This window comes from Hakea prostrata, chromosome 4 (genome assembly GCF_041222555.1).
Source record: "Hakea prostrata isolate BN-2017 chromosome 4, UWA_Hpros_2, whole genome shotgun sequence".
NCBI lineage: Eukaryota > Viridiplantae > Streptophyta > Magnoliopsida > Proteales > Proteaceae > Hakea > Hakea prostrata.
Window position 1 is genome coordinate 49,542,757 of NC_142603.1, and position 25,556 is coordinate 49,568,312.

General features: G+C 37.9%; 1 protein-coding gene across 2 annotated transcripts; it reads left to right on the top strand.

Moving 5' to 3' along the window:
* The first annotated feature begins 141 nt into the window (after positions 1-141).
* On the top strand, positions 142-21,183 carry LOC149019343 (bifunctional 3-dehydroquinate dehydratase/shikimate dehydrogenase, chloroplastic-like). 2 transcript variants are annotated; one of them, XM_089153373.1, is made up of 11 exons: positions 142-372; positions 521-762; positions 1,898-2,003; positions 8,666-8,884; positions 17,053-17,399; positions 17,712-17,775; positions 17,872-17,980; positions 18,058-18,204; positions 19,714-19,862; positions 20,443-20,605; positions 20,692-21,183. In XM_089153373.1, the coding sequence occupies exons 2-11, from the start codon at positions 545-547 to the stop codon at positions 20,730-20,732; spliced, it is 1,563 nt and encodes a 520-aa protein (XP_089009499.1). In that variant the 5' UTR covers positions 142-372; positions 521-544; the 3' UTR covers positions 20,733-21,183. The 2 variants fall into 2 exon arrangements, with proteins under 2 accessions (XP_089009499.1, XP_089009498.1); XM_089153372.1 differs by having other exon boundaries at positions 281-428; positions 20,692-21,182.
* Positions 21,184-25,556: the final 4,373 nt, after the last annotated feature.

A 25,556-nucleotide genomic window follows, 5' to 3' on the forward strand; every position in this document is an offset into this window, starting at 1 on the left:
ACCCATCTACCTACCAATAAAAGTTCGGGAGCGTTGTAAAAGAGGTCTTCTCTATCAGTCCGTCCATGGTGAGCTGTCGGTCGGTCTGCACGGCCGTTAGCCCGTGAGTCTCCATGACCGTCCCTCCAGTTCCTTATTTATACCAAACCACCAACCAAATCCCTGTTAGCCGAGGAATTGCCGATTATTTGCAGCTCCCGACTTTTTGGTACACCCCACTTGCATGTTCTGACAAAGCCTGCGATTCTGCGAACAGTCTCTGTTATATACCAAACTTGCATTTCGCTGGCCATTCTCACCAACCCACTCAGCCTCTTCTCATGCTTGCCCATTTCCATCTCCATCTCCATCTGCATCTTTCTTCTCTGTAAGGTAAGCTCAGCTCACTTCAGCTCAGCTTTGTTCAAATGGGTTCCGATGGCCTCTCGGTAATTCTCTTTCTTTCTGTTTATTATTGCTTCGCTTTTATTCCATTTTTCTGTGTCTTCTGATTTTTTTATGTTTATATTCTGGATTGTAGTTAGCTTCTTCTGGTTATATTCAAATGGGGGGTGGCGGAGCAATGGGGAAGAATTCAACTCTGGTTTGTGCTCCTGCTATGGGGAAATCTGTGGAACATATGTTGAGTGTGATGCGTAAAGCCAAGACCGCTGGTGCTGACCTTGTCGAGGTCCGGTTGGACTTTCTCAACAACTTTAACCCTCGCCAAGATCTAGAAATTCTCATCAAGCAATCTCCTTTGCCAACGCTTTTCACTTACAGGTTGCAATCTAAGATGGGTTTTTTGTAATTTGATTCTGTACTAGCATTTGGTTTTTGAGCCCCCTGTCTCAAACTGAAACCTACTTGTTATATATACAGAAGGCAATATGGGAAATCAGATTGAATAGAGGGTTTTATTCTAAACCTCTAAATGTAAGGGTTTCACTCACTTTTAAATCAGTAGGAGGGAGCCAGGTCTTTGATCCTCCTCTGCAATATGATGTAAGAAATGACGGTTAGACTTATGTACTTTACATAATATATGTCGCCAAGAAAATTCACAGTTGAGCCGTCAGACACTGTTTTTCCTTTTAAGGCTTGCCCCTTCCTTATCCTCATTTCTGAATAGGATATTTTACTTGTCAGAAATGAATGAGTGCACTTCATAGCTGATAGCAAGCTAGTATAGCCAATATTTTAATTGTCAGAGATGAATAAATGCAGTTTGTGTTGTGCCTGATAACAGTTTGATGTAACAATTATCATTTTGTTTACATTTCGAACCTTGAAGCACCAATTTTGATTGCCCAATGCATGCCACTATCTTTACAGGATCTATCATTAATTTTGAATAGAGTTTGATATATTGAACCTTACCCTGATTCACTGAAGTATGCAAACAATGGATCCAGACACAGGAATCAATTTTGTTTGGAAAAATTTGATAATAGAATGCAAATGAGGTGAGAAATATGAAACTGCCAGCGCAGATAACCTAGGTCACTAAAGTCATCAATATGGTACACTAAATATCAAAAGGGTGGGTTGATGTCATGTTTTTCTAAAGGCCTTTAATATGTATTAACTTTCATTTCTGAAGGGAATTTATATGAGTCAGTCCTGTGTCTGGGGTAAATATTCTGTTCAAATAATTTTATGATGACACTTCACTCTGGATATTACAAGTCATATCCTGGTGGAGTAAGTTTTTGAGAGGCTTGTCCTTCTTTTGATGTTGCTGATATTTTGCTCTATATTATCCCTACACTTCATGTATCGGAAAAAGGTGCTTTATTATGCTCTGAATTACTTAATGCATTTCTTTTAATGTAAAATCTTAAGTACACATTTGAGGTTTAATCTCTCAGGTCTTAACATTTATATATGTTCTGAATTAGAAAAGTATATTTCACAGACCAAAATGGGAAGGTGGTCAGTATGAAGGTGATGATACAAGACGATTCAATGCACTTAGCTTAGCCATGGAATTGGGAGCTGATTACATTGACATTGAGCTTAAGGTAACTTTTTATGTTTACAGTACCCAGTAATGGTAATATTTTTTCCTGCAGATTATATCATTGCTTATTCCGAAAACCAGTTGTAAGACTATACTGCTGTTTCTATTATGACAACCTTAGTACATATGCTCCATTGAGTGCTACTTTCTCATTTTCACTTAAATATCTTGATATCTTGATGGGTTTACCTTTTTACCTTTTCCCTTTTTTTTTTTTTTTTTAAAGCAAATGAAGGCACTTCTGTTTCTCATTTTATTCCCTGAAAAATTAGAATGGGAAGTGGAAGGTTTACTTATTTAATTCAGTCCAAGTTTGGTTACTAGTGACTGATTTTTTTTTTAACAGGAAGTAACCAATTAAAGTCATTATTGCTAGTTATAACAAAAGCCCAAAGGCTATAGATGTCTAGATTGAGCTTGTAGGATGAGCTGTACATGCATAATCCTCATGTTCAAAATTGAAAGCATTTGCATGTAGAAATCCATCAGTACTGGTTGCATCTATGCTGTTTATTTCTATTATTAGGCTATCATTTCTGCAGTAAAAATTGCCTACTGTTTTGCTCTTATTTATGTGATGAGGACATCAAGAACAGATGGGAGGCCTATTTTTCTAATTTACTAAGCAGGCATACTTCAGGTATCTGTGATTCAGTTGATTACAACATTCGCCATGGCACCAATTTTTAAACATATATACAAAGAATTTCGATGTCCAAAGTAAAAGAAGCTTTAAAGAGGATAAAGTAGTCAATGCACAAGGTCCTGATGAAATCTCAATAAAAATATGGAAGAGCTTAGGAACCTATAGGCTAGCTTGGCTGACCAAATTGTTTAATAAGATTATGAGCGTAGGAAATGGCTAGATGAAGGGAGGAGAAGCATTATGGTCCCAATTTACAAAAATAAAGATGATAATTAGAGTTGTAATAATTATATAGGCATAAAAGATAAAAGAGCAAATTACACGGCACCCGCTATAAAGGGGGTAAAACTCTTGACCACTTGCCATTACCTCTTAAATTACATGGCACCCACACTCAAAATTACAAGTTAACCACGGTTACATTTTCAGTTAAGTGGACGTGTAAAATGACTGAAATACCCTTACTTGCATTCAACTCATTTAAAATGACCAATCTACCCTCATTTTAATTCTGTCACAGCCAACCCTTGGGTGCCTTCACCCATCTTCTACCTATACTTCACCGGACCACCACGGCCGGAAACTGTTCGTATCGGAAAATCCCCTCTCTCTCTCTCTCTCTCTCTCTCTCTTTCTCTCTCCCCCCCCTAACTTTAACGTTTAGTTTCAACTTGACAAACTAACAGTTGGGTGATTAGGTTATCCGAAACCTAAACCTGACTCGGGAATGGAAACCCTAATTACAGCTGAGTTCTCCTCTCAGAATACCCTATAAATGCGGCACTTCAGCTGATCTAAGTTTGACAAAATAGAGTCCAAAGGGGCCTTTTTGAAGAAGTTTCCTCTCCTCTTCTTCTTCTTTTGTTCTTCCTTCTCCCTCTTAGATTTGATTCTTTCGATTTTTTTTTTAATTCAAAAATAGATTGAAATGGCGGTTTCCTCTTCTAGAACCAAATCGTAGGGGTTTTAGAGACCGGTTTCACCTTTGGGAAGGTCTCGTTGTTCATCGTCAATGGGTTTTGCTTTCTCGAGTTCGAGTTTCTCTTCCAGTTCTACTAGTTTCTTCCATAGATCAGCTTCTCCGACTTGTGTTAACCTCTATGGATCCAGTTCTTATTCACCGTTGGTTCGATTCTCAATTGAGAGGGGATTTTTCGGTAGGGACAATTTCTGGCCGTGGTGGTCTGGTGAGGTATAGGTAGAAGATGCCCACCTAAGGTTTGGCTGTGAGAAAATTAAAATGAGGGTAGATTGGTCATTCTAAATGAGTTGAATGCAAGTAAGGGTATTTGGTCATTTTACACGTCCACTTAACTGAAAATGTAACTGTGGGTAACTTGTAATTTTAAGTATTTTAAGTGTGGGTGCCATGTAATTTAGGAGGTAATAGTAGGTGGTCAAGAGTTTTACCTAGGGGTGTCAATGGATAACTGAAATCCGCTTTTGAATTCGCATCCGCATCCGTTTAGGGGTATCCGAATCCGTACGATTAGTAATAGGATGCGGATATGGTATACCCCTTTCTTACCGATTATTATCCGTCCGATTAAATTATTCATTAAGTTACTTATTTATAATTATTATTCTTATTTTTATAAATTTTTTACCTGTGATATGTGACTATTTTTCTAGATTTTCTACTAAAATAGCTACCAAAGTTGTTAAATTCTTAAATTTCAACCTAGTCCTCACAAATAGAAGGGTAAAGATGTAAACAGGTTGTCAAAAACTTGTATTCAATTTGTATTCATGCCCATTTAGAAGAATTTACTTAAGAAAATAAATATCTGATTATCATCCGAATCTGACAGAATCCATCCGAAAACCGATAGGATATTATTCGAATCTGTCCGAATATAATAGGATGCGGATATGGTATTACCACTATCCGATCCGAATCCAGTCCGTTTACACCCCTTACCCCCTTTATAGCGGGTGCTGTGTAATTTGTTCAGGATAAAATTGATGTGTCATACTATGAAATTACGGAAGAGAGAGTTAAAACCCGTTTCTAGTAAGAAAAACCACTATTACGGAGAATCAATTTGGTTTCAGGCTAGGAAGATCTACAATGGAAGCTCGTTACCTTATTAGGAGACTTATGGAAAGGTATCGAGTGTGGGACAAATCTTCATATGGTCTTTACTGACCGAGAAAAAGCTTATGATAAATTCCCTAGAGCATTAATTTGGGAAGTATTAGAGAAAATAAATCTTGTAAGTAAATATGTGGGCATAGTTAAAGATATGTATGATGGTTCGGTGACAAGTTTAAGAGTAGTGGGGAGACAATGTGGTGAATTCCTGATTGCAGTTAGTCTTAATTAAGGATCAACTTTAAGTCCATATTTATTTGCACTTATAATGGATTATTTAACCAGACGTTCAAGATGAGGCTCCTTAGTTTTGCTTTTGGTTGATGATGTTATTTTGATAGATGATGAGAATCAAGTAAGGACTAATACCAAGTTAGAATTATGCAGAGCAACTTTGGAATCAAAATGACTTAAACTAAGTGGAACAAAGACGTAATATCTAGCGTGTAACTTTGGTCGTGATCGGACAAACAATGAGGTGGTGAAACTTGATGAGAAGGAGATTCCACAAAACGATTATTTAAGGTAACTTTGCTTGATCATAAATTAGAAAAAGGTGATATAAAAGATGATATTTTCGAAAGAAATTAAAATAGAGTGGATAAAGTGGAGAGGTGTGTCTAGGGTCTCTTGTGATCAACGTATTCCTTTAAAGCTCAAAGGAAAATTCTGTAGGACCATTGTATGAGCAGTTATGATGTATCCGTAGGATGTTGGGCTGTTAAGAAGGATTATATAATAAAAACTCAGGGGCTTTGCTTGCCTTTACAATATGAAGAATGAAATAAAAATCGAAGTTTAGACTGCTTACAATAGGTTCCTATATTTGGAAAGGATGGTAGAGCGTAGGTGGCAAGTAGTTATATGGATACAAAGAATGCATTCGATGGATGCTTGGGAATAATCAATACAAGAAATGTCCTTGAACATGAAAAGTACTCTGTCGCTGATGGAGTTGAATACCCAAAGGAATCAACTTTCCTAATACCCAAACGAATCAACTCTTCTTCTTAGATGGGGCCTTACGAAAGCTAGGCCCCCGATTTTAGCCTTCCGCTTGTCGCCTTCAATCTCTTCCATTCATAAATATTTACATTTGACAGTTGAATAGGAATTAGGAATGATGTCTCTGATGCATTTGAATCAGACGAGTGGGAAGGAGATTTTATGCTTTGGTAAGGAATGATGGACACACCTGCCCACACTGGTTAGAAGAGGAAGACCCAGAAATAGACTGGAGGGAGATCGACAGGTTCCTGACGATGAAGGCTAGGCCCTTGATTTTAGCCTTCCACTTGTTGCCTTAAGCTCCTTGCTAATAATTGATAATGGGGTCCGAGCGCGCAAGGCCCTCATCCCCCATTATATGACTGCAAGTAGCGGAAATGAGGATGCTAACATGGATATGGCAAAACTAGAATGGTTGAGACAAGGAATGATCATATTAGAACTGGTCCTGTAGTAGCTCTGATAAATGATAAGTTATGAGAAAGACTTAAGGTGGCACAACCGTGTTCACCGGAGGATTTTAAATGCCCTTGTAGGGTGAACAATTTATCCATATTGAAGGAAGTAAAAGAACTAGGGGCAAACCTAAGATAACTTTAAGAGAAGTGGTGAGAAAGGATATGCATTGCTTATGCCTTGTATCTGGTGTGATCTCAAACAGAGCTGATTGGAAGGCAAAAATCCATATGGTTGACCCCATTTAGTTGGGACAAAGACTTATTGGTGGTGGTGGTTGTGCAGCTTGTGCTTATATTTCAAAATGTGGATGCTGTTTTCAGTTGAGTACAGAAGTGAGTTAGTCATCCTGCATTGTAATTGTTTGCTTATTCTCATCTGAAATCTAATTCGTTTCAAAATAAGGCTGCTGTGTAAAGTTTTTAATGCAGTTACAAGATCTGACTATCAGTCTTGACCAATAGCTAGGATTCGTTAATGATTTTTTGATCAGTTCTTGTTGATAGGGAAAGATGGATATGAACTAAATTCCTGCGCCTCTTTAGCAAGTAATTCATACCATTTGCTCCTTCTTGTGTGTAAGGATATGCTTTTCTTTCAATTGTGGCCACTCTTTCACTGTGTTCCTCTTTCTGTATTCTTCTGGTAAACCCTAATTGGCATGTAAGAATACCACTGGACTTACTGATACCCAAACAAATTCATTTGTAGTCACACTATTTTAGGTTCTTAAAACCATCTCGGGTATTATCCTGAATGCCAATGATGGGTTTCAAATGGGGAACTAGTTGTCCAGAACCATCTGTAAAGATTTGTAACCTTCTACACTTCATCTACATGTTTGCTGTGTGTGGCTGATGCAGTTGCATTATCATTGCTAAACCCAGACCAAGCTAAACCAATACCAGCCAATAAGGGTTAAGAGGGGTTTATATAGTTACTTGGGGATACTTTTTGTAAATGCTTTATTTTGGACTTGGATTTCCATGGTATGTTGGATTGATTTATTAATTTTCTTGTTTGTTCCTAGTTTTGTGCTTCCTTATGCTACTCGATGCCATGCATATAACCAAATAACTGCTGGTGAAGTTAATTTAACTGGGATGAAGTTTAATTGAAGTTAATGCCTAGATTGCTGGTGACTCCCCCCCCACCCCCCCCCCCCCCCCCAAAAAAAAAAAACCTCTTTTTCTCCTTCACAAACCATTCCCTCATCCCACCCTGAAACAGCAACCAGGAAAAAGAAAGAAAGAAAAAAGAAAAAAAAAAATCCAGGTTTCTCCCTTTTGGCCAAGCTCTCCACTTCCAGTCTTCTTTATGTCTTCTACTCTATAGTGCTATCCTATTCTTCTTATTTTCTTTTCTCCTCAAGTTCCTTTTCTGTCCTCAGTTTCTCCTTGTTTTCATTCTGCCATAGAACTGGGTTCAGCTGAGAGAGGACTTGATTTTTCTGGCAAATAAGCAATCCATCCTTGAAGTTGAGGAACAGAATCACCATAAGAGGATGACCTCAAACTCCATAGCCTTATCCCAAGACCCATGACACGCCCTTGTGAGATTCCATTGAAGAATCAAATCTAGTTTAAAGCTTATTGTCAAACCTGAGTTTAGTCCCTTCCAGGTTTGTTTTGTTTTGAACAAGGAGAATCTATCTTGAATTGGTAACTGGGTATTGCTGCGACTACTCTGTCAGGAGGCTGAAGATGAAGTAGTCTCTCTTTTACTTGTATATAAATCTCAGAATTGTCCGTTAAGTTAATCTCTGATATGTTTCCTCACTCATGTGGGCTTTGCATGTCTTGAAAATTACCGAATAGACAATAAATTTCAAAACATTTATACTTTGGTTGGGACAATACCAAACAGGGTTTCAGTGGTTCCTCAGGTTTGGTGACATGTGAGTTCCTTCTATTTTTGTTTCCTATGTTTCCCCAATCCAATAGCCTGACATTGTTAACCCTGGTTTGAGCTCCTGAATAATGTATATAGTGATTAAGTTCATGAAGAGTGCAGTAATGAGATGGTACATATTGAAGAGGTAGAAGAATCAACGTGTCGATTAATTAGCATCTGTTCTTACTTTATTTTCTAATTCTTCTTTGTTTTAAAATTAAGATTATCTTTGAATATTCAATCATTCAAGTTGTTGTGCATGAAGCAATTTGTAATCTAAACTGTTGAAGAGTGGTGAGGACCCTATTTCCATGAAATTTGTCCAATAGTTTTAAGAAAATTAGCCAGCTAATTTGAATCACTAGCTTCTATTCATAAATAAATGAGTATTAGATAATAAAACAGTTAACTTGCAAGCTGTACATGCATCTGCATGGAATCGGTTAGATCTCAGCAGAGCTATCACTGGTGTAGAAATATCTATGGATGAGTAAATTTAGACTACCTTATATGCTGTAGAAACTCCAAGACTCTAGTGACTGTAACTTTGGTTTCTTAAATGAAGGTCGCTCAAGAATTCTTCAGTTCCATATCTGGAAGAAAGCCAGAAAATGCCAGTGTCATCGTTTCATCTCATAACTATCAAAGTACACCATCTGTTGAAGATATTGCCAACCTTGTAGCTAGAATACAGGCTACTGGAGCAGACATAGTGAAAATTGCTACAACTGCCTTGGATATCACGGATGTAGCACGCGTATTCCAGATAACCGTCCATTCCCAGGTAAGTACTGCATGTAGTTTACCAAATTTTTATGACCTTAGAGATTTCTTCATCTCATATATTCCACCAAATTTTTCTAGATTTTATGTAATTGAGAAGAAAAGTAGCAATTAAGCAATGAATTCAGTTATTTAATTTGTTGCTAGTATAGAGAGTTTAGTACTCATAGAATTGTGTTTTATTCATAGGCCCCAATGGGGTATTTGTAGTTTACAATCTTAGTAACTCCTACTCTTAAGTATGAAATGAAATACCAAAACAATTAGGAATGGAAAAACTAATCCTAGACTGATTAGGAAACTAGTCTATCACATAATAGGAAATTAAACTAATCAGAATAACACTCGAACAAGGAGTCCTATGAGGAATAGGAGAGGGAATCATCCCTCTCGATAGCTAGGCTCGAGAGAGGCTGGATTCCCAAGATCCCCCTATAAACAGCATAATTTTTATCTTTTCCTGTCTTATTCTATTGATCCTGCTACCATCTCTCCCACCGATTTCCCTGGTTTGAGGTCAATTCTTGCATTATCTCCGTACGCCACACAATATTTATAGAGAAATAACCCTAACTAAGCATAAGGGCAAGACAGGAAAATTATAAGCACTGGTGGGTATAAGCGTAATTCTGGTAGGATTCTTTATTTCAGTTACATTTACCATTTGGGAAACTAAAACCATATATCCTTGGCTCCTGATGTTATTCTTACAGCAAGAATCCAAGTCAAAGCTGGGTCTTGTTATTGAACCACCAATCATGTCTATTTCAATCAATTAATCTCTAACTATTACCTGATTACTGGGTCAGTTATTTGGTTGTTCTGAAAAGCAGGGAGCTAGGCACTTGACCAAAAATCTCAGTTGGATGGTTTCATATTGAATATGTTCTCAAGTTCCACTGGTTGGATTTAATATTTGAGAAAAATCCTAGCAGAGTTTGTTTCATCCCAGCCCTGAAATTCCAGACAAGTCCTAAAGTGGGTTGATCTGAACAAGGGTCCACCCCTGGCTGAAACCCCTGGAGTGGGCCCCAAGGCCACTCCAAGTGCGCTCCTAGGGCTGGCTGAACCCTCCTAGAGGGGTAGTTTGGTCCGTTCCAGTCCTGTTTACTTGCTGAATTTAATTTTCAGAATTTTAGTTTTTAATTTTCAAAAGAGTCTTGGTTAGTTAGAAGTCCTGTTTGAGTTAAAGATGAGTTCTTGAGTCCTTATGAATCTTCTTTAAAGATAGACTCTTACCAGTCTTCATTTACAAGAAGAGTTCCTTTTATTATTGTCGGAGTGTTAGAGTTTTGGGGGGAATCTATTTTCAAGGTGATTCCATTAGGTGTTTAATTTTTTATTTGGATGGTTGAGTTCAATTGGAAGGGTGACCCTAATCTATAAAGGAATCCCACTTTAGTTTGGAGTCTTTAGTAGGCTATAAATAAGCCTAGGCAGTCATTGTAATCTCTTAAGTCTGATTTTTTGAAAAAGATTAATTGAGTTGAGGATCGTGGCCTTATTGAGGGGGTCACGATTGAGTCAAGGAGTGAGATTCTTCTTCAAATTTCAGCACCTATCTTCTGTCTAGCACTCTCTTCCCGAAACTACAGTAGCTCAACAAGTAAACAACCCCAGCCCCCTTCTCCTTCACTCTACCACCATCGCAGGCCCCCCTACCACTCCTCCGTTTGCGCAACCCTGAATGCGCTCCCCCTTGCTGCTGCACCATTGACAGCAACCCCCCAGCCTCCTATGATACCCTAAAATCCTTCCCTCACCCCTTGCAACACTGCCCAGCCCCTCCCCCACCTCTCCCATACCCTGCTGCCGCTTCTTTCCCTCTATTGCTTCATCGCAACCCTCCCCTCCCTTTTCTTTGACTTACGGTAATGTGGTACTGTATTTGATTGATCAAAACAGTAGCCACATAGGACCTTTCACAGGGAATTAATTTTAGATTTGATAGACTTAAGATGAAAAATAATTCAGACGTGAAAGATGGCTGAAACTAGAGTGGTATTATAAGGATAATAACATAACAATAGAGGCTGAATAGATCTTTAAAACAGGGGTAGAACTATGATGAAGAAACTGAGAGGATAATATGAGGGAATCGAGAATAAAAATGTAACACCCGGGCTTCACACCGCAAGGTGGATTGATTGGATCGAACACCAACCTACCTTGATCAAACACAAGGACTCTCCATAGGAAAGGAATGCTAACAAAACAATTTGATTTCAATTGATGAGTTGTGTCCTCACCTCTTACATAAGTCTCTTTATATAGCATCTTAAAGAGACATAAACATTAATGGTAACATCCAACCACTAGTTAACACCACCTACGTATTAATAACTCAACTACTACCTTGCTTGACAAAGGAAAACTCCTTGGACAATGAGTTCTTTTATTTTCAAACCATAATCCCTTTTATTGACTTTTCAAAAACTAAACTTGGGCTTAGGTTTAGACTGTGAAGTGCATACATATGTGGGTTAACTTTAACCCACTAAAACAGCCCTAGCCCATGAAAGCCATGGGCTGATTCAAGTGATAGCTTTAGGCCTTTGATGGGCCTAACCCAATGGGCCTTTTCTTTCTTAAATATGTCTTTAATTCTGCATCATGCGGCATATCTGAAACAAGAAAGACGGAAAGAAAAAGGAGAAAGAAAAAAAAAAAAAAAAGAAAGCAAGGAGGAAAAAAAAAAAAAATTCAAAGATTGCCTAAAAACTTCAATCCCGCATCCAAGTCTCATTCCCCAAAACCTTAAAATTCCCTTTATCAATTATTTCACTGAAAGAGTTATCCTAAACCCTCTCCAACCCAACTACAAGCTTCTGTTTTCCTCCCCATCTTGCTTAGGAAGTTTGGATACCCTATTACCCAGAAAATCATCCCATCTTGGGTTTTGTTAAAGTTCTAACCCATCTCACATTTCTCTGTTTACCAAATTCTTCAACCTATTTAGTTTTGTTAAACCAAATCTTACCCAAAACCTTCCGAAATGTTTTAGGGACATCCTTGGTACCTAGATCATCCCATTGACTTTTGGAGATTAGTTGCTGGAAGATTATGGGCAAACCCTAAATTTTAGGGAATCTTTCGAAGAAACCCTAACCCTAAAATTAGGTTTCCATCAGGAGCTTAGATAACAGTTGGTGCCAGAATGATTTTTTGTTTTATCTCCAATCTAAAAGTAACCTCTAGGTTGCGCTTGTCTTGAACTTTAATTACTCCATCACAATTCTTTTTGTCCTGATCAGAAGGATGGTGCACCACTCTGAAGATTTTGAAACTGTCATTATTCGTTCATTATGAGTCATCTGTTATTCTTGTGGACCCATAGCAATCCATTTAAAGGTTTCAGAACCCAAAACCACATCAGGTCTATAACATTTAGTTGGTCTAGAGTTTTTGTTGGAAGCAGATGGGAAATCCTTTTCTGTCCATCTTTCTCTTTTTTTTTTTTTTTTTTTTTGGCTTAGAGATTTTTCATCTGTCATGTTTTTTCTTTAATGTTCATACCTGTGTCTGAATACTGTTGTATGGGTATAATGGGAAATAGTGTGTAATAAGGTTGTATGAAAATATTTGTAATTTGGTTTTTAGAATGTACAACATGGAGCAGAGGGAAATTGAGCTCTGCCAAGTCATAGGGATTGTCGTAGTATGCTGCTTGTGCTGTCTGTCGCTCAGATGGTGCCAGCTGGACAAAATGTATAAACCGTTGATTTGAGCATGTTCATATTAGGATGACTTGAGTGAAATAAAAAGTTAAAATTCCAGAAACAATCCAAACTGAACCAATTGAGAAACCGTTGAAACCCATGTTGTGCTCTTCCTCTTCCTCGCTGAGAGGAAACCAGTTGAAGAACCTTGGTTTCTGCTCTTCCTCACGGCGACAACACCAGTTGTAGGACATTCGAAACTGCTGAAATACCAGGTTATAGGGAGTAAGAACCTTCTGTGCTTTGCCAATCTCCTTTTTTGGAGTTACCTTTTTAGAGAGGAAAGTATTCTCTTGAATTTTCTTCTGCCTTGTTTGTTTTGGTTTATTTTCTTTCTCTTTCTGCCATTTGCAACCCTTTCTTTTTCTCTTGTTTTAGTTTTTGATATATAGTAATGGAAGCTAGCATAATAGGGTTCTTTGGTTTTCTTCTGGGGCCAACCTTCTCCGTGGTGGTTTTTCTTTTCCATCTTTGTTGCGTTTGAACACGGAGTGTGCGGATGGTAGCAAAGAGTAGAGAGAGCGATGTAATAATCAACAGTGAAGGTTTTTTCTTTGCCTTCCTTCTCTGAGTTCCCCCGGCCCCCCGGGAGAGCAAGGAAATTGGAGAAATCCGCTAGTTTCTTGCTCCTGTATGTTCTCTCTGTTGTGGGTACTTTTTCTTTTCTTTTCTTTTTTTCCGGTTATTTTTGGCCGTGATTTCATTGCGTGATAGTGGTGAATTAAGAAATGTGGTTTTAGCTCTAGTAGAAAAGGAGATATTGTTTATGCGAAGGAGAAGTATCTGATGAGAGAAACAACAACAACAATAAGCCTTTTCCCAACTAAATGGGGTCGGCTACATGGATTCTTGCCCTCCAATCGGTTCTGTTCAAGGCCATGCTAGATACAAGGCCTAAGCTATACATATCCTTTCTCACCACTTCTCCTAAGGTTATCTTAGGCCTACCCCTAGCTCTTCTAGTTCCTTCAATATGGATTATATCACTTCTCCGAACAGGAGCATTTATAGGTCTCCGTTGAACGTGGCCGTGCCACCTCAAACGACTTTCTCTAAGCTTATCACTTATAGGAGCAACTCCCAGACCAACTCTAATATGATCGTTTCTTATCTTATCCATCCTAGTTTTGCCACTCATCCATCTTAGCATCCTCATTTTTGCTACACTGAGTTTATCTATATGATTCTTCTTAACAGCCCAACACTCTGCACCGTACATCATAGCTGGTCGGACAACAGTCCTATAAAATTTTCCTTTAAGCTTTAATGGAATACGCCGATCACATAAGACCCCGGATGCACCTCTCCACTTCATCCACCCTATTTTAATTCTTTGGGAAACCTCATTTTCTAAATCACCTCTTTTACTTATGATTGAACCTAGGTACCTAAAACAATCACTCTGAGGAATCTCTTTATCGTCAAGTATCGCCACTTCATCATCTGCCCGATCATGACTAAAGTTACAAACTAGATATTCTGTCTTCGATCTACTAAGTTTAAAGCCTTTTGATTCCAAAGCTACTCTCCATGATTTTAATTTGGTATTAATCCCCACTTGGGTCTCATCAATCAACACAATATCATCCGCAAAAAGCATACACCGGGGGGCCTCATCTTGAATGTCTTTGGTTAATTCATCCATTACCGTGCAAAAAGATATGGGCTTAAAGTTGACCCTTGATGTAGCCCAACTGTTATCGGGAATTCATTACTTTGTCCCCCCACTGTTCTAACACTAGTCACCGAACCATCATACATATCCTTAACTATATCTACATATTTACTTGCAACACTTCTTTTCTCTAGTACTTGCCAAATTAACGCTCTAGGGACTCTATCATAAGCTTTTTCTAGGTCAATAAATACCATATGAAGGTCTTTCCTACATTCTCTATACCTTTCCATAAGTCTCCTAATTAAGTAAATAGCCTCCGTTGTAGATCTTCCCGGCATAAACCCAAATTGGTTCTCCGTAACTATAGTTAAGTGTCTCAACCGGGTTTCAATTATTCTCTCCCATAATTTCATCGTATGGCTCATCAATTTAATGCCTCTATAGTTATTACAACTTTGAATATCTCCTTTATTTTTGTAAATTGGAACCACAACACTTCTCCTCCAATCATCTGGCATTTTCCCTGTGCTCATAATCTTATTAAACAACTTAGTCAACCAAACTAGTCCATGGGTTCCTAAGCTCTTCCATACTTCAATTGGGATTTCATCAGGACCTTTTGTCTTGCCGAGTTTCATCCTCCTTAAAGCTTCTTTTACTTCGGACATCGAAATTCTACGAATATAAGTTCGGACACCAGTGCTTTGGAGAAAAGTGTAATCGTCCGAAACATAAGTGCTTGAAGAATGCTCATTTAGTAAACTAGAGAAATAGGTTTCCCATCTTTTTTTAATATCCTCCTCACAAACTAATACTTTACCATCTCCATTTTTAATACATCTAACATGGTCAAGATCTCTACTCTTCCTATCCCTCATCTTAGCTATCTTATAAATAGATTTTTCCCCTTCCTTTGTGCCCAACTTATTGTATAACTCTTCATACTTCCTTTCCCTTGCTTTTCCCACAATTTTCTTAGCTTCATTTCTATCTAACCTATACCTTTGAAGATCCTCAACATCCTTAGTTCTTTGCCATGTCTTAAAACTAGCTTTTTTATTCCTAATGGCAGCTTAAACCTCACTATCCCACCACCACGTCTCTCTATAAGAATGGATCTTTCCTTTTGATTCACCTAGAACATCTTTAGCCACTTTCTTAATACACATAGCCATCTCATTCCACATTGCATTGGTATCCCCTTTAAAATCCCATTTTCCTTGTTTGACTACTTCATTAACGAAGGATTTAGAGTACTCTCCTTTCAAATTCCACCATCTTATTCTGGGATAGTTTACCTTGGACCTTTTATGTGTTCTTGGGACTAAGCACATATCCAAGACCACAATTCTATGTTGTGCGGTTAAGCTTTCCCCGGTATCACCTTGCAATCCTTGCACAAAGCAATCTATCGATCCTTCTAGTTAGGAAGAAATCTATTTGGCTTCTATGCTGTCCACTTTTGAAAGTAATTAAATGCTCATCTCTCTTTTTGAAGTAAGTATTTATAATAGATAGATCAAAAGCAGTAGCAAAATCCAAAATTGAAATCCCCTCGTCATTCCTTTCTCCAAAACCATAACCTCCATGAACACTCTCATATCCTCTTTGATCTTTTCCAATATGTCCATTTAAATCACCTCCTATGATAATCTTTTCTCCTTGACGAATTCCTTGCAGTAATCCACCCATATTTTCCCAAAATTCTAGCTTTAGACTTTCATCTAGTCCTACTTGAGGTGCATATGCACAAATTATATTTACGAACTCTTTCTCCATTACAAGCTTGATAGCAATAATCCTATCACCCACTCTTTTAACATCCACCACATCATTTTTTAAATCTTTATCCACTATTATACCGACTCCATTTTTATTTGTTTTATCCCCAGTATACCAAAGTTTAAAGTCATCCAACTCTTTGGCTTTTTTACCCCTCCATCTAGTCTCTTGAATGCAAGCTACATTAATCCTTCTTCTCCTCATAACATCTATCAATTCTAAGCTCTTACCAGTTAGAGATCCTATGTTCCAAGATGCCAATCTAATCCTACGCTTATGCTTATGGACTAGCTTCTTTACCCGCACTCGTCCACGGCGCGGGAACCCTTGCCTACTTATCACCGCATCCGGGCGCTGATGCGACGCGTCGCTTACAGGGGACGCCCTAGCTAACCCTTGCCCACTTACCACTACACCCGGGCCATAGTGTAGCGCGTCGCTTCTTTTGTCGGGGAACGCCCTAGCATAGCTTTTATCATATAAGGTCGAATCCATGAAAAAAGGTTTGGCTAGATTTTTTCCGGTGCCGGCTGCCGACCTGACGCACCAACCCTCCTCCTTTACCCGGGCTTGGTACCGGCAGCAAAACACTGGCGGAGTTAAGTATCTGATGAGAGAACCTAGAGAAAATAAAATGGAGAACCTTCCATTTCAACAATAAGAACAGTTTGGTTTGGTCTTGTTATTTATACAATATGGTTCAATTTCGCCTAGACAGTTTTAAGGCACATGCTCAAATCAATGGTCAGAATTTTCCTTGTCCAGCTGGCACCATCTGAATGTTGGGCGGCACAAGCAGCCCAGCCTGTTAGGCAGCATACTGTCACAATCCTTGAGTACTGGTACTATTTGAAAGGGGGAAATGGTTGCCTTAAATTTTGGATACTTGTTGAACTGAATACCATAACATGTTTGAGGAAGTTGCTTCTATGAATAATTATAACAACTATACCATTGATTATTGTTCTTCTATGTTCACCGTATATTTAGATGTTCTATGTAATTATGCCTCTTAATCATTTTATAGATGATGCATTAATTGAAATTCAGGTTCCAATAATTGCGCTGGTAATGAGTGAGAGGGGTTTGATGTCACGATTGCTTTGCCCGAAATTCAGCGGATATCTTACTTTTGGTACAGTTGAGGCTGGAGTGGTTTCCGCTCCTGGGCAACCAACACTCGAAGATCTATTGGATTTATACAATTTCAGACAGCTGGGCCCCGATACCAAAGTATTTGGAATTATTGGCAAACCTGTGGGGCACAGTAAATCACCTCTGCTTTACAATAAAGCATTTAAAGCAGTTGGCTTTGATGGAGTTTTCATACCATTACTGGTGGATGACGTTGGAAATTTTTTTGATGTTTATTCATCTCCCGATTTTGCGGGATTCAGGTTCATGCTCCTTCTAACGAATTAAATGTAGTTTACATGGGTGAAGTGTTATTAATAGTCCCTGTAGTCTTTGGTATGATGAATATTTCCTCCAATTATTTATTTCTTTTTAGTTCTAGTTGCTCGAGTCTGTGTTGTCTCTTTTGCTGGTTTCTTTTTAGTCAGAGTTTTTGTTTTATATAATGATTTTGCTTCATAAATTAAGTATTTGTCTTCAATTTTTATACAATTTTTCTTTAAGAATCATATTAGTAGTAATTCTGCGTAATTTCTTATGACAATTTCTTTATCTTCTCTTAATTTGAAATGTAGTTGTACAATTCCTCATAAAGAGGAAGCACTTAGGCGCTGTGATGAGGTTGATCCTGTTGCCAAGGTAATGTGAATTCTGTACCCATCTTTTGAATACGAAGACCTTGGAAATCCTTTTTTTCGTATCTGATTTATATGTTCTGTTGACAAATCATTATAGGCTATTGGAGCTGTTAATTGCATTATTAGGAGACCAACAGATGGAAAACTAATTGGTTACAATACGGATTATATTGGTGCAATTACCGCTATCGAGGATGGATTAAGAGGTCTTATCATGCATTACAAGCTAATGGAGGATTATATCCACACGTTGCTAAAAAAATCTACTTATTTTATTTTACAGGTTCTCCCCATCTTACAAACAATTCAAGTATTTCACCCTTATCTGGGAAATTATTCGTAGTCATTGGAGCTGGTGGTGCTGGCAAGGCACTTGCTTATGGTGCAAAGGTGAAAGGAGCAAGAGTTGTAATTGCCAATCGCACTTATGGTAAGATAGATTGACAGTGCATTTTCCGTGTTGTTTTTCTCAATAAGAAATGCTATATTAGTTTCTCCATTTGTTTCTGTTGTCAATAAACATTAACTGAGAATTCATGAGATGTTTTCCTACATTTCCCAGCATCCCACCATTAAGTCCATCCTTGGCATAGAGATTTGTCGCTACAATTCTGTGTCACAGTCTCATTAGCTTTACTTTTCACCAAAAGAAACCTTACTAGACACCTCTCTTAGGTTGCCTTAGACATATAGAATGGTTGAAACAAATTTTAATGGAAAAGGACTTGTTTTTCACAGCATTATAGGCATATGGCTTGCCTTGCATCCATGAACACTCAAAACCACTCTATGCCTACCTTCCTTGGTGTTTTTTTCTTCCCTCTGGCATATGCATGTGCCTGATTGAAGCAAACACGTTCACAATATCCGGACTTACTTGTGATACTATACGTATATATTCAGTATAAGTTAAGCATAAAATATCCTCTAAGAAACTATCGTGAGATATGAAGTTCACATGTTTTTACCATCATTTTCCTATATATGTATTCATATTTTTGTATCTTTTTAATTTGATGATGTTTTTGAGAGAGCAATGAGAAAAACTATGCCTACTTAACCAACATATGCTATATAGTCCCAAGCCACATAAAATTCTTATATACGCAAATGCCTACTTAAATTATATACACTACATTTTACCAAGCCATATAAAACTCCTATATATGCAAAATATAAAAGGCCAACACCAAGTAGTTTGTTTTCTCATTTTCTTGTTTACTTTTTACGTAACACACAACACCACAAATTCGTGGTGAAATTGACTGGTGGGTTTGACATAGATGGGGTCTTGACCAAAATGTAAACATGGTGGAGTTGACAGATTAATAGATATGTCTGTGTTTCTACTGGATTATTGTCTGGTGTTATGCTGAGTACCATGTCTTTTTTCTTTTTTTTTTTTGGGGGGGGGGGGGGGTTTGGAGATTTTGTATTTGTGAGTATTTAAAGATTTTTTTACTTGGTCAATTATCAATGAATAGTTTCATCATAATTACTGAGACCATGATTTTTGCATCTCCATTTATCATATGTTCATGTAGCCATATCGACATGTTACTACGTAAGGCTTGCACCATCTACTAAACTTATTGCACAACTAGCACCAAAATAGATTGAATTGACGTTTAACTCTCGAAAACGACATATTTTGTGGAAATTAGAGCTAATAATTAGTCCTCTTGTGAAAATAGACATGCTCCAATTGGCCACTTTCTTTTTCGGCACTTGTATAAACAATTTGTATTATTTAGCTGTCTTTTAGTCAGGCTGTTCAACCGTATGCAGATTAGAGTAATATTGCTAGAGCCCATGAATCCAGGCATTCATCAGCTTGTTTCTACCATGATAATAATGAGAATAGATTTTTGTCTATTTGAACATTGATTTGTGCTCATCTTGATCAATGGTGATTCATTGTTTTCTCTTGACCATAAAGGCCGAGCGAAAGAAGTGGCCGAGCAGGTGGGAGCAGAAGCGATATCTATAGCAGAATTAGAAAACTTCCATCCAGAGAATGGGATGATTCTTGCAAATACAACATCCATTGGAATGCAGCCAAAAGTAGATGAGACTCCCATACCTAAGGTTTGTTGGTACACCTCTTTCCATATTCCATATCCATCACTTGCCTCTTGTCCTTATGTAAAATGCATATATCCCCTGGTTATACATCCCCTAGTAATTTTCATTCCATGTATCTGACATGAAAATTAGTATATTTCGGGTAGAAGAATTCTAGGAAATTTTCACAAGTAGAAACAAGAGAGATGATGGTTAGGAGCATCAAGTTAGTCTTTTGTTTTTGTATGATTAACAAATTTGGGTTCCATCTTTCCTTCTATATACAAACGCTGTTGGTGGGATAGTAGGTGTCTTTCTTCACTTCGGTTATGTTCATTTCTTGTTAAAAAGTCTTCCTGAGTCGGAGCAATGGTGGTACAATCTTATGTATGAGTGTATGACACAGTGGTAAAGTTTAGGATTAATCGATTTGATTTCTGACATAAATTCTTGACAGTATATTCTACATATAATGGAAAGGAAGAGTCTGTGCAGATTGTTCTAAGCTAGTGTTTGCCCGTCATGTATAATCATTGACTTTGCATGCCTTTTCTGTTGACATTAAATTTCTTGATAAGTGAACAGAGACTTTTTTTTTTGGCAGCAATGTCTCAGTTCATATTCTCTGGTTTTTGATGCTGTTTACACTCCAAGAATGACCCGACTCCTAAGAGAAGCAGAAGAGTCTGGTGCCACCATTGTTTCTGGGTTGGAGATGTTCATTGGGCAAGCATATGAGCAGTATGAGAGGTTCACAGGTTTGCCTGGTAAGCTGGAAAAACATTCTTCTTTGAACAACTCTGAGTTTCCTTTCATATCCAGCCCTTGATTCTTCATTTTTCTCCAATTGCAGCACCTAAAGAACTGTTCAGGGAAATCATGATGCAAAAGTGACTCTGTTTGTTCAGCCCTCATTAGATAATGACATTGCAGCTGAAGCCCTTTCCCATTGTAATTTATTTGTTTGATTTTGGGTTGTGTAGAAACTGTTAGTTCCCCTTGTATCTCCCCCACCCCGCTCCACAACTTTTCTTTGTAGTTTTCTTCTATTGATTGAGGGAGCAACCTTCCCAGTAATGGTCTGCAGAAGTGTATGGTAATTCTTCTGTTTCCTCATTGTCAGCAGAATTTCAGTATATGCCCTAAATAAATTTAATCAATCTCCTCCATTTTTTGAACATTGAATTTTATAGAAGCCAAGATTCTTCTGTTCTACTTTTCGCTTGAAATTTTGCATACAAGATACTGAAGTTCAGATAGTGTTTTGATTCTAAGAACCAACCCAATAGAGCAACCATGTCCGAAGCAATATCGGTCCGAATTTTAGTCACAGAGCTTCAGTGAATAGCATTTACCCAGCAGCTTAATCCTAATCTGCCCATAACTGCGATCATAGAATTAGAGATACTCTTCTGCCAATCCATCTCCTTTCCAGAATATATAAGCAAACAGAATAAATAGTTTCTGGGGAAATAAGAAATATAACAAGTAGCAGGTTGGAAATGTACCGAGGACAGAGAAGTTAAGATGGTTTCTGTGAAAATAAAGGTTCTTCTAAGAAGCAAGCTTGAATGAAATTCTATCAAGCACTAGGGATAAGGATCTGCTTTTGTTTTACTAACAAGAATTATTTCCACCTACATGATGGGCCCCAAAGGCAAATCTCCTTGATGCACAAAAAAGAAATGCTAAGAACCTAATCTTGGGGAAGTATTCTTACTACAGAAAATTTCTCTTTACATGGATATTTTGCATGAATAGACCATGGAACAGGCTTTACAAAATAAAGTTGCTGAACAGGCTTTACAAAATAAAGTTGTTCTCAGCAAAGAGAAAGTAGGAGATCTCAGGAGCTCTTCTATCAATTTTAGTACTTTGAGACATTCAAATCTTTATCCAGTATCAAAGCTTAGATTAGCTTGCCTTTGCACGGATAATAAGGCATACGATCTTGTTGAAGCTCTCTGACGGAGTCAAAGACAATTAACCGTTTGGATCCTCTATCCAAGTAGGTAACAATCACACAATGAAAGAAAGGAAAAATACTGAACACAAGATTTTACATGGAAAACCCCCGAAAGGAAAAAAATCCATGGCCGCCAAACAGTCCACTTATTTCAACAATCTTGAAAATCAATTATAGAGAAAGAGAGTTACATATTTATATAAAAAACCTTCAACCGAGACATAAATCAACACCATCTATATCTAAAGGCAATTTGGCCATTGGATGAAGAATTTCTATGCAAATCGGGTACACCAAAATAATTTTCGGCGCAAAGCTCGCCTCTGCTCGCTCCCACGGGGGGGGGGGCTGCCGCCCCTGCTCCCTATAGTCACACACAATCAAGGGAATGTAAGATTTGTGGAAGTCTATTGTATATTTAGGGAAAAACCTACATGATTATTGATTTGGGAATGTGAGATTTGTATAAATATATTTAGATATTTACCATTGATTGCTCTTACCAAGGAAATATATTTTTAATATCTACCATTGATTTTTCCTGTTAAAGAAAGCACATATTGATTGCTTTTATTAAGGAAACATATTTTTAGTACCTACCACTGATTGCTTATATTAAGAAGAACATACATTGACGTCATTGAATGCTCCTATTTAGTATCTGTCATTGATTGTTCTTATTAAGGAAAGCATACATTGATTGCTCGTATTTAGTATTTATTATTGATTGCTCCTATTAAGGCAAGCATTTTGAAAATATATTCTAAGTATCTATCATTGATTGCTCTAAGGAAAGTATACATGATTATTGATTTTAGAATGTGAGATTTGTAGAATATATTTAGATATTTAGGGTTAGGGGTCTAAGATTGTTACGTACCAAAAAAGAAGAGATACTCAATTATAACTTACCAAAACAAAAGGGACACTTGATTCATTTAAAGCCATTTTAGATTTTAAATATAACTTTAATTAAATTAAATTAACACACGGTCGAGTTGTGCTGGGTAGATTGGTCTGAGGGCTGAACCTGAACCTGACCTGATCCTGATAGGGCTGATTATCTTAGTAATCCAAATCCGCCCTTCGGGTTGAAAAAATCAGTCTGTGATCAAGCTGGGCTTAGGGCGTGTTTGGGCCGGTCGGGGTCAATGTAGTTTTATTGACACCCTTGCTCGCAGGTATGATTGTGCTCTCCTCAATCCTTATACCCTTCCACTATACATTTAGGAAAACTGACATTTGAACATTTATGGTTTACTTTATCAACCCTTAGAAGTTGATCTTTCTCTTAAATATGTGGTGGAGGGGTATGAAGGGAACGCAATCATCTATGTTCATAGAAGAATCTCACAATTTTTTTTAATAATAAAAAAAGAACCTCTAACTTTAATTAGTGTGAAATTTGAAATACTCTAAATTTTTTGGGTTATCCAACTTCCCTAGGCTTTTAAGAAGATGAGCTAACTTTGTGTCCATTCGATTGGTTAGTGGATTGTTGGGCCGAAAAAAAAAGAAGAGTTTTTTTATACTTTACCCACTTTAGTGGAAGTGAAACTCCAGATTCCCCACATTAGTGCCCCAACTTTTTCTTTTAGCGCCCAAAGTTATAGTTTACTCACTTCAAAATTATGAGTTACCCACAGTTACTTGATTATGTCAAGTCATTCAAATTTTGAATATGAATGACAAATATGCTTTTAGGGGTAGTGTAATGATCGAGTTACCCTCTCGTACCCAACTTTTAGGTGGGTGAAGGGCATCTTCTTCTTGCACTTCGCCCGAAATCATCCATCACTGTAGGAAACCACCACACCTCCTCCCTCTGCCGGCGACCACTAACCCCACCTTCCCCCACCCGTTGTTGGAAATCACCCATTGAATTTTTTTCTTTGCTTCACTGTTAGTACACATTTGATAATGGGTCGGTGGTATTAAAAGCATTCTTTTAGTCCTCAAACTCTAAAAGGATTCATTTTTTAAATCTTAGTAGCTATTGCTATTAGTGATTTATCTTCCTTTTTCTCTTTTTGGATGAATCTAGTTTATCGGGGTGAAAATTCTCCTCCTGTAGTTCTTGCAAAGATAAGGTAAACAGAAAAGAACAACAGTTTCCATGTGCAGTGGTTTAGAGAAGAAAACATCCGTGCTTGCATTTGTCATGGAAGGAGAAGAATCTCAAAGGCAAAAGGATGGATTTCTTTATGAGAGCTCAATTGTTGTTTTGTTGTGTTAATTATGGCTCATGCTTCACATTGTGTTAATGATAGAAACGGGGGTCCTGCTCTGACACTAGTCATAGTGCGAAAATTAACATGCCCGAGCCTAGAGTGCCAAATTGCGGTGTCGCCTTAACAACCAGAAAATGCCATAACAGAACCAGCAGTTCCAAGATCATCACAAAATTGATATACACCATTTTTAAGCTCTCCGGTCTGCAGGACCTGGCCCGAGAAGCGATCCTTAACCACAAAATGACGAGCATGAAATTCAAAGAAAATTGAATTATCACTAGCTAGCTTGCTGACAGACAGAAGATTATGAGACGCAACAGCAACATGTAAAACATCATTCATGGTAAGTGCAGAAGTTGCGGTAGGAAGAGTTGAAGTACCAACATGTTTGATTAGCATACCTGAACTATCACCAATCGATATTGTCTCAGAGCCGAGATACTCAGAGGGACTACTAATGGCACTGAGACCCGATGTGAGATGGTGTGTAGCACCAGAATCAGGGATCCAATTTACCATATGAAGAGAACCAGTTGAAGCAGAAGAACCAGATATAACTGAAGAGGCAAATCGAGCCTAAGGAGCCGTCGAAGACACAGCAACAACATATTTTGAAAGATGATAATAAAAGCATGCCACATGACATGGTCTTTCACATAATTGACAAAACAATCCACCAGAACTCCTACCTCCACGGCCAGAAGGAACAAATCTTCCACCAGAAAAACGACCCCCACGAAATCCATATGCAGTGCAACCAGAAAAAGAGAGGCGATTAGGACGGATTGAAGTAGGGTGGGATGAGACTAGAGAAGAAGCCAACGGAGCCGAAGCATTTGTAATATCATATAGAATATTAGCCTGTCGAATTTTTTCACACAACAGAAGGCCACGCAAATCAGAAAACCGAATCGATATTTCTCTGGTAGTACCTCTGAATGAACCGTCTAAATGAATCGTCTCTGTCAAAGATGTTAGAAGCCAGCTTTGAAGAATCTGATCAAATCGTTTCCAATTGAAGAACTCAGGATTTGGAACAGGTGTGAACAAATTAGACTCAAGAAACGGATCTGGACAGGGTTTTGATCCATCAATAAACCCTAGAAAACCAGATGAACTCAGAAGGGGCATAAACTGAGATCGCCATACTGGGTAGTTGGAAGAAGAGAGTTTAATAGAGAGATAGTGATGAATATTAGCAAAGGAAAGAGATGGAGTGGAGTCAAAAGCGTAAAGAGCCGCAGAGAAGCTTGAAGGTTCAAACGCCATGGCCAAGAACAAAAGATTGCAGAAACAGCTCACTTCGGAAGACAAGAAAAGTGATGTTTATCAAGAAAGAAAAGGTTGAGAGGAAAAAGACAAGAAAGGAAAGTGATGGGTATTAAGAAACGTGAAGATGAAAAGAAAAAGGTGGAAAAGAAAAGTCAAGACATGAAAGTGATGGTTATCAAGAAAGGTAAAGTGAAAAAGAAAGATTAAAAAAAAACGAACTAGCACAGGAAGCAAGATAGTGAAGAA

Coding starts and splice junctions, on each gene's coding strand:
- LOC149019343 (XM_089153372.1), top strand. CDS start 408: ATGGGTTCCGATGGCCTCTCG. Junction 429..520: donor TGGGTTCCGATGGCCTCTCG/GTAATTCTCTTT, acceptor TCTGGATTGTAG/TTAGCTTCTTCTGGTTATAT. Junction 18,205..19,713: donor AATTGCCAATCGCACTTATG/GTAAGATAGATT, acceptor TTGACCATAAAG/GCCGAGCGAAAGAAGTGGCC.